The sequence below is a fragment of the Patagioenas fasciata genome, chromosome 13, assembly GCF_037038585.1.
Source record: "Patagioenas fasciata isolate bPatFas1 chromosome 13, bPatFas1.hap1, whole genome shotgun sequence".
NCBI lineage: Eukaryota > Metazoa > Chordata > Aves > Columbiformes > Columbidae > Patagioenas > Patagioenas fasciata.
Genome location: NC_092532.1, coordinates 19,596,857 through 19,609,373, shown reverse-complemented (window position 1 = coordinate 19,609,373; position 12,517 = coordinate 19,596,857). Strand labels below are relative to the sequence as shown.

At 38.0% G+C, this 12,517-nt stretch overlaps 1 protein-coding gene across 2 annotated transcripts in view; it reads left to right on the top strand.

The window, feature by feature from the left end:
• LOC136107302 (transcription initiation factor TFIID subunit 4-like) overlaps positions 1-12,517 on the top strand; it is a 135,673-nt gene that overhangs the window by 58,598 nt on the left and 64,558 nt on the right. For both annotated transcript variants that reach the window (XM_071814330.1, XM_065848266.2), the window contains exons 12-13: positions 667-792; positions 10,480-10,536. In XM_071814330.1, the coding sequence (XP_071670431.1) occupies positions 667-792; positions 10,480-10,536 (183 nt within the window). The remainder of the gene's footprint in view (positions 1-666; positions 793-10,479; positions 10,537-12,517) is intronic.

Below are 12,517 nucleotides of genomic sequence, written 5' to 3'. Positions count from 1 at the left end.
ATTTCCCAAACCTGAGTCACAGTTGGATATGTGGCATTTGCAAGAGAAAACACGTTTGGGATCTGCGACCAGAATAAATGACAGTAATAGAAAAGCTGATTAAAAAAAATAAAGGCTACTATGCCTGTTTATTACCTGCAGTTAATGCCTTTCGTTGCAATTGATGGATATATTCTGTCATATTGGACTAAAAGTAAAATCTTGTTTCTTTCCAGTATTCTTCATTGGCTTCAGCAGTGCTCAATCCCTCCTTTTTCCCTAGGATGGTGTCTGAGAAGAAGACACTTTGCTTAGTCTGTGTCAAGCCAAAGATGCATTTAAAACATCTTGACAGATTCTTAGAAAAAAAAATACAGTGTTGTCTCTGATTGAACTGTAGTGTTTTCATTGTCTTCCGTCTATTTCTTGGTTAATGGTTTTCTTTGATTTCATAGCATTGTAGTCAAAATAGAAAATATTAAGCAGATAAATGAAATTTGCTCTGATATTAATGAAACAATCGGATTCTAACTGTGTTATTAACCATAGACTGGCTTTATTCTCCTGAGCTTAAAAAAACTTTAGTACAGTGGAAAGATTTTTAATGTGTAATACCTATAGTCTTCTTTAAATACATGGTCTCGATGAAAAAGCATGTTCTTGTATAACATGGTTCTTATTTTACAGGATGATGAATGGTACGAGCAAGCTACAGACGTCCGATCGCAGTTAAAGTTTTTTGAACAGTTGGAGCGTTTAGAAAAGCAAAGGAAAGATGAACAAGAGAGGGAAATCTTGCTGAAGGCTGCCAAGGTATCTGGTTTACTCTGTTTTTTCAAATTACTTAACAATTCGTAGTTTTCAAACAATTATTTTGGTTTTTAACTCATGAAGTCACGCTGCCTTATTTATGATGATCCAGATCTTACCTGACTGGGATGTTCCTGCATTTTCAAGATACATCTCTGAATGTGATGAGTTTTTGGGAATATAAGAGACAATGGCTAACATTTTCAAAGTAACTTGGTGAAATAATTTTTACAATTGCCTTTGAAATTTAATAGATGCCAGGGTTACTGTGCCATTTGAAATTCATAGCCTAAGCTTCTGGTATTTAAACACAATTCAGTAAATAGTTATGAATTTTTTTGAGGCTTTTTACTTCTTGAGTCTCTAGACTTTTTTTTTTCTTCCTTTTTCCCCCCCCAGAAAAAAAAAAAACATGTTTGTTGGTTTGTTCATTTGTTTGTTTTAGTGCAAATGCTTTGGTGTTCTGGTCACCTCTATGTAACTTCATTGTTTAAGTGATTCGAGCCTGTCTTGCCTTTATTTAACTATCAGTTCTTCTGGACTTGTTCCTTTGTAACTTTAATTCCAAAGACTGAATTTTCATACATGCGATAGAACAAACTAAGACTGTTGTTTTGAGAGCATGCAGGTATAGATAAATGTCTTGCTTATAACTGCTAATTTAATTATATTCTAGATATTATATCCAACTGCAAATAAGTTTATCCTTTAGTTTTCTCACTTTTCATTGTATTTTCTTTGGATTATTTCTTGTATATTCTGAAGAGATTATGGGGAACAAGTCAACGCACAATCGTAATAATTGGCTTCCTGATTTTGTGCCATGAGGGTTCACTAATTGAGATTTTAAAAATGAAATGAAAATACCCATGCTTATTTCAATTTTTTTTTCTCAATTTGGCTACTTTAATCTGTCCTGTTTTCACTCATAATTTTTAATTGTTCACATTGTTAAACATTCCACAGATTTCCACATAACATGTACTATATACATGTCTAGATAGGAACAGATTTATAGTTTTCATTCTTAATGCTTATTTTTTAAAAATAAAGAAATGCTTATTTATTTTTTAATATTGTTTTCTCCATTCAGTGAATATGTCTTGGTGAATTGTGTTTTCTGTATATCCTGCTGCTTATTTGTTATGCTGAATCACAGCATGTCAGGGATGGAAGGGACCTGGAAAGCTCATCCAGTGCAATCCCCCCATGGAGCAGGAACACCCAGCTGAGGTTCCACAGGAAGGTGTCCAGGCGGGTTTGAATGTCTGCAGAGAAGGAGACTCCACAACCCCCCTGGGCAGCCTGGGCCAGGCTCTGCCACCCTCACTAAGAAGAAGTTTCTTCTGAAATATAAGTGGAACCTTTTGTGTTCCAGTTTGAACCCATTACCCCTTGTCCTGTCATTGGTTGTCACCCAGAAGAGCCTGGCTCCATCCTCCTGACACTCACCCTTTAGATATCTGTAAACATTAATGAGGTCACCCCTCAGTCTCCTCTTCTCCAAGCTATAGAGCCCCAGCTCCCTCAGCCTTTCCTCACACGGGAGATGCTCCACTCCCTTCAGCATCTTGGTTGCCCTGCGCTGGACTCTCTCCAGCAGTTCCCTGTCCTTCTGGAACTGAGGGGCTACAACTGGGCACAATATTCCAGGTGTGGTCTCACCGCAGATCAGGCTGATCTGAGGTTGTGACCTCCTGTTGTCCCTTCCAACCTGAACTACTTCATAATTTGATGTTCTTTGGTTTGGGGACTTTTTTTTGTTTTAGTCTTGCATAGTATAAACTTCTGTGAAGTCAAAATTTAGGGAGTAAATACACGATCAACAAGTTTCCTATAAGTTACAGAAAGAGCAAATTAAAGACTTTTACAACAAACAAGTATAAAAAAAAAAAAAAGTCTTCTGCTTTACTTGGAAGAAATTATCTTAATTAAAGTAACAAATGTATTCATCAACTTGTGAAGCTAGAAGAGCGTCTTTAAAGCAAAATAGCAGTATTATTTGACTTGTTAAATGAGATATTATAAAACCTTACATCCCGTGCCTGGGAAATACTTGAGAAGTAGAAACTTCATACCACAAACTTAGAAGAATAATGGCTGATAGTTACATTCCAGTGAGATATTTTGGAGGAAGGCAAACTTGGCAGGAAAGGAGGAATCGTAAGGTGTGCTGTAGTAGCAATGCAACATACCATTTCTTTTTAATTAAAACCCTAAAAATTGGAAAGGCCAATACTGTTCCAGGAGCTAGCACTATCTCTTGGACCTCGGGGATCTCTGCATCATACTGCACAATGTATGCATACCAACCTAGAACATATGGCCCAAAGCATTTCTCTAATTTACTTTCTAGTGATTCTTTTTGTAATAGAAGTGTTTGAAGACATATTGGTCCCCAGAACTGTGTCAGTCACCTCCTGCTGCTGGAACAGCTTGTGTTTCAAACGTCCAGAGAATGTGATGTGTCAAATATAGAAGCCGTGCAGGGAGGGGCTGCTGCTGTCTGAATTTTTGTTCTTTGGGTTTATCTTACTGATATGTGAATAATAGAGTAAAATAATAATGGCACAAGGTATCACGTATATAACTGCATATGCAGAATGCAGGCTCCTTGAAGGAAATATTTGGGACAGTCAGCTCTTTGCCCTTGTTTGTTTTCCCAGTAAGAACCCACTGGCTGTTGTTCCCACGTGTGTGCAGGAGCAGAGATCTCTTGAATCTGCCTTTGGTGGCTGCTGTGGGAAATCACAAGGAGAGCTAAGGAAGGTCTAAAGGCTGCAGAAAGGTCAAAAGCCAGACTAAAATCACATGAGGAATTTACCTTTACATTTGACATGGTGTGTGTTGTGTGGGCTTTCTGAAAAAAACAAACCAGAACCCGACAACAACAACCGAAAACAAAGAACCCACAAAGCACAGGTCTCGCTATAGTAAAGATATGATCCTTGCTACTTTCATAGCTATTTCCAAAACCTGGAAAATGCAGGTTGTGTGTGTCAGATTGAATGAGGTTCTGGTTCTGGGCTAAGAACGGAAATATTTCTGGCAGTAGGAGGAATAGGAGTTTGTAGTTGTATTTTTGTTTGGTTTAATATATGAATTGTTTTTTGGAGAGAGTGATGCTCTCTGTAGTAAAGAGGTACATCTTAGGATTGCATTTGTTTTCAGAAAATCAATTAATAATACTTCTGTGATATAAGCTATAATGAAGTGGATCATGTTAGAATTGCTGTGTTAATTCATCTGCTCAAGCTGGCTGAATACATGTTTATTTTATTATCAAATTAATTTTGAAAATTAATTTCCAATATATACATTCTATTAGTCTATTATTTTGAGTGTTCTGTACTAGTAGCATGAGCCTGGGGTCTTAAATACAACTATCACAGGAGTAAGATCTATTCTGTAAAAAGAATAATTACATAAGGAAATGGAAAATATATATTCAGCGTTGTTTGCAAAGTTAATTAGTATTTATGGGTGATAGTGATTTTTATAGTGTTATAGGCTGAAGGGCTTTTTTATTGGAGAGGGATCATTGGAACTGGGCAATGCAGATTTCCTTAGACACAGGTCCTGCCGATACTGGAAGGGGCTCCCTCGGAGCCAGCGCTGAGTTCGCTCGTCACGCCGGCTTAATCCTTGCCCTCTCTGCTGAGAGTACAGGGGGTGTAGCGCGGCTCGCTGGGAGATGAAGCGCTCTCTGAACAGAAACTTATCACTCACTTCTGAGGAGAGGAGAGCAAAGCGGCAATTAGTGTGCTGAGATAACTTTCTGAATTTTCAGAAATTTGTCGCTTCAATTTTATTGATTTTTAAAATAAACCTTTTCGTAGACCTGTACTCTTGCATTCCACCTCACTGTGGTCGTAGCTCTGAATAGGGTTTTACCCTCAGCTATGCTGCTTTTAACTTTCACTTTTTATTAACAAAGCTAATGTGAAAGCAAAGTGTTTCATGTTGCCAATGTAATTTCTTTAATTAAAAGTGAAAGTTATAAGCTGGTACAGCCGTGGGTGAAGTTCTAATGTCATCAATGGGGAAAAATAGGTTTAAAATTGAAACTGTTGGCACAGCAGTGGCTCTCAATAGTACAGCACCTGCAGTTGTGACTCTTAACTTTATTTAATGAAAAAGAGATGAATTTGAAGCATTAAAGACTCCCAGTATATGTATTGGGAAGGGGAAGTAGAGCTGTAAGTGCCTTAACTGGGATCAGATGTTGCTGAACACAGGAGACAATCAAGTTTGGGAAGAGAGACCCTGTGAGACGTTTTCTAAAAGAGGTTTAACAAGCCGAGACTTCAGAATTCTTTAAAATATTTTTTGTTAGTGGGACAAAATGTAACAGCACTGCAGTGTTGACATTACAAATTATATCAAAATACTGAAGAATTATCATAATTAAATATACCAGAAGGACTTGACTTGAGTAAGGCATTTGACACAGTCTCCCACAGCATCCTCACAGCTGAACTGAGGGAGTGCGGTCTGGATGAGCGGGCAGTGAGGTGACTGCAAACTGGCTGAAGGGAAGAAGCCAGAGAGTCGTGGTCAATGGGGCAGAGTCCAGTTGAGGCCTGGATCCAGTGCAGTGCCTCAGGGGTCAGTGGTGGGGCCTGTATTATTCAATATATTCATCAATGATTTGGACGAGGGTATAGAGTGTACTATCAGCAAGTTTGCTGATGACACCAAGCTGGGAGGAGTGGCTGACACGCCAGAGGCTGTGCTGCCATCCAGAGACCTGGACAGGCTGGAGAGTTAGGCGGGGAAAAATTTAATGAAATATAACAAGGGCAAGTGTAGAGTCTTGTATCTGGGCAGGAACAACCCCAGGTTCCAGTGTAAGTTGGGGAATGACCTATTAGAGAGCACTGTAGGGGAAAGGGACCTGGGGGTCCTGGGGACAGCAGGGTGACCATGAGCCAGCACTGGGCCCTTGTGGCCAGGAAGGCCAATGGCACCTGGGGTGGATTGGAAGGGGGGTGGTCAGTAGGTCAGAGAGGTTCTCCTGCCTCTCTACTCTGCCCTGGGGAGACCACACCTGGAATATTGTGTCCAGTTGTGGCCCCTCAGTTCCAGAAGGACAGGGAACTGCTGGAGAGAGTCCAGCGCAGGGCAACCAAGATGCTGAAGGGAGTGGAGCATCTCCCGTGTGAGGAAAGGCTGAGGGAGCTGGGGCTCTGGAGCTGGAGGAGAGGAGACTGAGGGGTGACCTCATTAATGTTTACAGATATCTAAAGGGTGAGTGTCAGGAGGATGGAGCCAGGCTCTTCTGGGTGGCAACCAATGATAGGACAAGGGGTAATGGGTTCAAACTGGAACACAAAAGGTTCCACTTAAATTTCAGAAGAAACTTCTTCTTAGTGAGGGTGGCAGAGCCTGGCCCAGGCTGCCCAGGGGGGTTGTGGAGTCTCCTTCTCTGCAGACATTCAAACCCACCTGGACACCTTCCTGTGGAACCTCAGCTGGGTGTTCCTGCTCCATGGGGGGATTGCACTGGATGAGCTTTCCAGGTCCCTTCCATCCCTGACATTCTGTGATTCTGTGACTGTTAGACTGCCCTTCTGCATAGATACACAGAGTATCCTCCAATTTTAAAAATAATTGTAACCTATGTTTAAGTATTACATGAGTTATAATTTTTAAAATACTTTTGCTTTCTGTTTTAAGATAATTCTATGAGATACAAAATCCCCTTCTTAAAACTACGGTTACACATCTAATTAGGTGTCTGTTTTTGTGGCATTCTTCATTAACACAAGCAAGGAGAAAAGCTGAGGTTTGGAACATTTGGGAGTTTGGTAACATGTAAATGAAACCCCATGTTTCTAATGTGTTTTGAATACACACATTTAACATACGCTGCTTTTCATACTTTCAAAGTCTAATATTTCCATAGACATAATGTGATCTATGCAGTTTTCAGATAAATAAGATAGCAAGTTCTTTAACACAAAACACTTTCATTCTTAACAATTAAAATATCAGGCTGTCTGGTCTAATAAAAGCGGTTTGTGTTTTCGAGAAATGTTAACAAACCTGGTTTGGTGAATAAGTTACCAGTAGGAGACAGCATTTAATGTATTTAAAAGTATGTTATCTGCTTAGAATCACTTCTAGGTTTCTCTAAAATTACTATGGGAAGCTAGCTTCCTTCTAAAGGTGTTTATTCATCAACATGAAAATATATTACGTAAACCCAGCTTTCCTTATTTACAAATCTAGAAAAGAATGAATAGAATGGGAAAGGAGTTGTGATAAACTCCTTGAAAGAGCTGGAGGGTTCTGTGATTGCTGGGTGTTTCTGAAGCTTTAGGGCAAGGGGGTGTTGGTGCATTAAAAGATTTGGGGAAAAAAGATGTTCACAATACAGATGAGAGGCAGGATATTAAGATTTGGGTGGGAAAGGAGAAAGGAAGAGAACACCAAAAATATGAGATGACTTTGAAGAAAAACTTTTAAAAAATAGGAATGATTAGTCAGTAGCTTGATGAAAGTAAGTGTAAAATACTAAAATAATTGGTGAGTGAAAATGGTGAGATACAGACCAGCACTACAAGAGCTGAGCAGCAGCAAAATCGCTCAAACTGTTCAGAGGAAGGAAAAGATGTTCACATGTGGAGTGGAGTGTAAAGAGAAACCAGTGACATTTTTAAGCTTACCTAGGCACCTTTATTAAGCTTGACATTTTCGTTTGCTTATATTTACTTTAATCTGTGTTGCGTTAGCATTGAAGAAACCTTTTATACTTTACATTAGATAGTAAAGTGAAGAATTAGTAAAATAGTCAAAATTTTTACTTTGGCATGTTTTAGTCTCCATATGCTGCTGCTGATATTCCTGAAGCTGCCTGATTTGCAAACTGACGTGGCAGGCAGCAGGAAGGTATTTTAGTCTTAGCAATCTGTTTTAAAAATATATTAAAACTTATCCGAACACAAAAAGAAACAGAAAATGACATTAAAATTCCTTAGTTTTATTAGTGTTACTAATACAAGTAATGACACATCCAGTATAAAGCTGGGATGCTACTTGTTTGAAAGGAGAGCAGCCTGAGCTCTTTGCAAATGCCATTTGCTGTGGGTTCAAGGAATAACCAGAAACTCATTGTGTTGTTCTAAATGGAGAGGTAGTTCTACCTTCACCTTCAATCTGGGTTTATATATCTAACATCACCTGGTATTTTAAATCTTCATTATTGAAAAAATTCCCGTATTTAATATAAATCAGGAGTTGAGTACCTGCTTTTGGTTGTCTGTTTATCGTGAGTGAGCTGGAGGTTTACATAGAGTAGAGCATCGACTTTTCTTGCCTGCTTTGGGCCCTGCTTTTTCAGATTATCCTGAACCCCAAATCTACTTTAATTTGGTCAGTTTCTGGGGAAAAAAAAAAAAAAGCCCCAACTTTTAAATGTGTTATTTTTGAGTTTTTCCTTCACTTATGGAGCCCAGGAAATTGCAATGTTACTTTGCATCTATTGCTTTAATTTTTCTTACCGTGTCCCCAAACACAATGTAGATCTGGTATGTTTTCCAGGATTCTATCACTTTCTTGGAGAAACTTGGTAACAGTATTAGAAGTCTCAGCTTGATTCTCCCAGGACACTCTGCTCTCTCCTTAGGCTGAAGTGCTTTTAACTTGTACTTTGCATTTGGCAAACAATTCGCCTTCATGCACTAGTATAACAACACTTTGTATTTCTGTGCTGCTTTCACTGCGAGACTCAGAAGGCAAGAAAAGTTCATTGTTCATTTATAAATTTATCATCAAAACCCATGAAAGGGCTAAATATTATTTTCCTGACATCATACTGGAGAAACTGAGGTACACAGTGATTGAACTGGCATCACAAAATGACAGCAAGGACTTCATTCATAAACACCTACCGAAGTCCATCTCCTAGACAAGCAACTCATTCAATGTGTTGGTTGGTTTGTTATTAACCTAATAGGTATAAATATAATCAAGTTCTTAGTAATTCCTCTACTGAATTAGAGTCCCAGCTCTATGGCAGATCCACGTATTTCATGAAATGCCTATTTTTCTTTAGAAAGTAACTAGATCAGATTATCTACCATTTTTCTTTTTGTCTGGCTACAGCAGTTAGAAGGAGTTTCAGTCTGCATTAAGTTGGAGTTTCTTTCTTAGTTGGCACAGCTACAACATGTGAGTCTAATTGGTGATTAGTTACCAGCAGATTTAAATTTCTCATTACTCCAGAGGCCATCCTGTCAAACCACCTTTTATGCTGACAGGCACAATATCACTAGTAGGTGGTGGTAGAAGATGAAGCTCATGTGCACAGTGGAAGAGTCAAGCACATCATCCAAAAATCCCATTGTTGTTGAATTTGGCCATGCTTTGTCATCACTGTGTTTTATGTATGTGCTATGTTAGCTGAAAAAATAATCCCAGTTTAAAAGCAAAACAAATCCAACAACAACCCCAAACCGATGGGGAAAAGGATAGAATGTCATTGATGCCCTGTCTGCCAAATCATAGTCAGGCTCTCTCCAGGTGCACCAACAATATTACACGTACCCTTACCCCTAAAACTTGTCTCCCTTTGGTTTTCTTCATGGATTTTTAACTTCTGGACACAATATGTTATGAAAAATTCAAACGACAGGAAAAAATCTGAGCATATATAAGTTTGCAAGCAAATATTCTTTCAAGTTTCAGGTCTGTCTTCAGTATAGAAAGAGGCAGAGAAGGCAGATAGATAAATAGGAGAGGGCATACATATTCCTTTAGGACTTGTGTAAATGATATCACTTGAAATCTCAAAGAAATACCAAAATAAAACAATTACTTTTTTCTGGATGCTGACCAATAATGCAATTAAAGAGTATAAGGAATATATAATATATAATACCTCTCGAGTTTTGCATCCCATCAGTTTGAGTATGCTTAGTGAGCATAAATAAGAATTTATTAGTTTTAACATATGGTTGTAAAACAGTCTACATGTGAAGAAATGTACTGTTATGGGTTGTTATTGCAATTATACAATTATTCTTAACAGTCTTAGAGCTATTGTTTCTGATTCTGAAGGAAATTATGAAAGTTGCCATTTGCTAATATTTCTCTGGTTTTAAAACATTCATTTTATTAGTAGTGCAAGAATGAGTTTAACTTACGTGTATTTCTGTGCTGTACTCAAAGTAAGCTCACGCAGGTAGGAATATCTTCATTATGAAGACTTACCGGTTGGGAGGGCGACTTTACAAATGTTTTCTCCACGTTCTCTACCAACAGCTGAATAAAAGCTTAGTAGCAAACAGTAAATTATTTTAAAATAAGTGACTGTAAGGAGTTTAAATATAAAAGTTCAGATAATGGAAAGGGGTGTCGCTTCTGCTCTCAGATGCTTTAATTTGTATTAAAATCTAAACCTGTATGGAAACTTTAGCATTGACAAAAACATGGTGTGGTTTGATTTATTTATTTATTTATTTTTAATTTAAATGTAGGGTAGATCTTATTTACAACTGAATATTTAACAGTCTTTTGGGTGAGGCCTACAGGTTCGAAATTGCACTTCTATGAATCGAAGCATCCCATATTTGACACCTTCTATCCTGCTCCCCTTTCTTTGCTATTTTTTAACTTACTGCAACAGATGAGGGGTTCTTAAACCATCTGTTAACCTTTTTTCCCCATTTTTTTTCAAACACGCAGAGTCGCTCAAGGCAAGAAGACCCAGAGCAAGCGAGACTGAAACAAAAAGCAAAGGAGGTAAGCAGAGCTAGAGATCATTACACTTGACATTTCAAGGCTTGAACATATTAATTTTTTATGCCTTGCTACTTGTATATCGTTAATAAAAATCTGACTAAAAACTTTTTAGGATGTATTTGTTGCTTTGCCTTTGATCTTAATGTTTGCAAACTAATACATTAATACATGTGAAGCCTAAGGAGATTTTATAAGAGAATATTTCCATACATTACATTTTCATTTCCATTTTAGGTAGCTGTAGCTTTTGTTGGCTTGTTGATGACAGCAGCACTAGATTTTGGTGGAAAATATATGCCTTTGTCTTTTTGTAAAATGTCACTTTCTTAGAAATGTGCTACTTAACAGATTTGTTCTGGTAAGAGTCTTTCAAGTAATGGAATTGCCAGTCATTTTCTCTGTAGTGTGGCTCGGTGAACTATTGACTCATCAGTTGAAATGACAATAATCTAGAAATTATAAAATAATTTTGGATGAAGTTTGGAGATGTTATTTTGGAGTAACAACTTGTGAATTACTGAGTACCTTTGTTGTAAATGAGTGTGGCTCTCCTTTGCGTATGGCGTTTCATGGCTTAGGATCAGGTTGTAACTTAAATCAGTTAGACTGAAATATCTATTAATTGAAAGTCATTCCTTTTGAAAAAAATTAGCAATGTTGTTTGCAGCAAACTGATGCTTCTCTTTTTAGCCAATCTCTTCAGATATGTGCATTGGAAAGTAATAATTATACATTAGAAGGTAATATATTCAGAAAAGCGCACATAAGTTATTTTGTATTGACCTGTTCTTCCTGTTTTGTTTCCCTGTTGGCAGTATTCTATCATTCCGTTAGCTATACAGATTTTACATATATAACAGTAAAAAAAAATCCAAGTACACAGAGGAGTCTTATTTGCCTTTTTTTCCATTACGTGTTTCTGTAGTAAGATTTGCTGAAATGAGTTCTTGTAAGCATTAGACCAGGCCTTAGTGTCTCCCGAGCCTGGTTTGCCAAGCAAGTCTTCAGGTGAAATAGAGTAATCAAGTTATTTCTCCTTGTCTGGAGACATTCAAACCTACCTGGACACCTTCCTGTGGAACCTCAGCTGGGTGTTCCTGCTCCATGGGGGGATTGCACTGGATGAGCTTTCCAGGTCCCTTCCAACCCCTGACATTCTGGGATTCTGTGTTGCTGGAAGTGAAAACAAGCTAGAAATAAATGCTTTTTGTGCTGCTACAATATTTGCATTCATTGTTATTCTCTTTGGCCATGGAAACTTGGGGATGCAAAAGTAAACATCAGGGCTAGTAAAACCACGTTTTCTAGTAGTAAGAGTGAAATAGTGGTTCTCCTTGTGGCTTTGACAGGAGACTTGCGCTCCAGCCAGTGTTGTTGCTTTTGGTGTAGCTGCAGGACGACTTTTCCCTCTGTGAAAATTCGGGTTGTTGGTATGAGCTGTGTGTCTTACCCACTAGAGGGAGTGACGCTGTGCTGACATGTCAATGAAAGTGTGTGGAATCTATTCTGAGTAATGGTGATGGTGCTTTTAATAAAGATGTAGCAAATATTTTAGTGGTAACCTAACTAAAAATGTTTAGATCAAGCTGGTGTGTGATTTTTTTAAAGTAGTGGTGTTCCTGGATATGATAACACATTTCAGTAAATGCAGAATTAATACTACATTTTCCATTTGAGTGCTGCACCCTATTCTTTTGTAGATTAGCCCTGCCTTTTTTCCCACCCTTCTAATGAAAGTCTGTGATTTACTGGCGCTGTGCCTCTCTCTGAAGTTCAATTTCATTCTACATTTTTGAAACCGTAAGAAATATAAGCATGTCTCTGTTTTTAGTAATTAGGGTTCTAAAGCTCTTTTTGAACTGTTTTAAAGACTTTAGCTAAAATACATTTAATAAGAACATATTATTTTGCATTAACTTTTGCAAGGGGGGGTGTTGAAGTGGAACTGGCAAGATTTTGGTTTAATATTGCTCGTATTTTT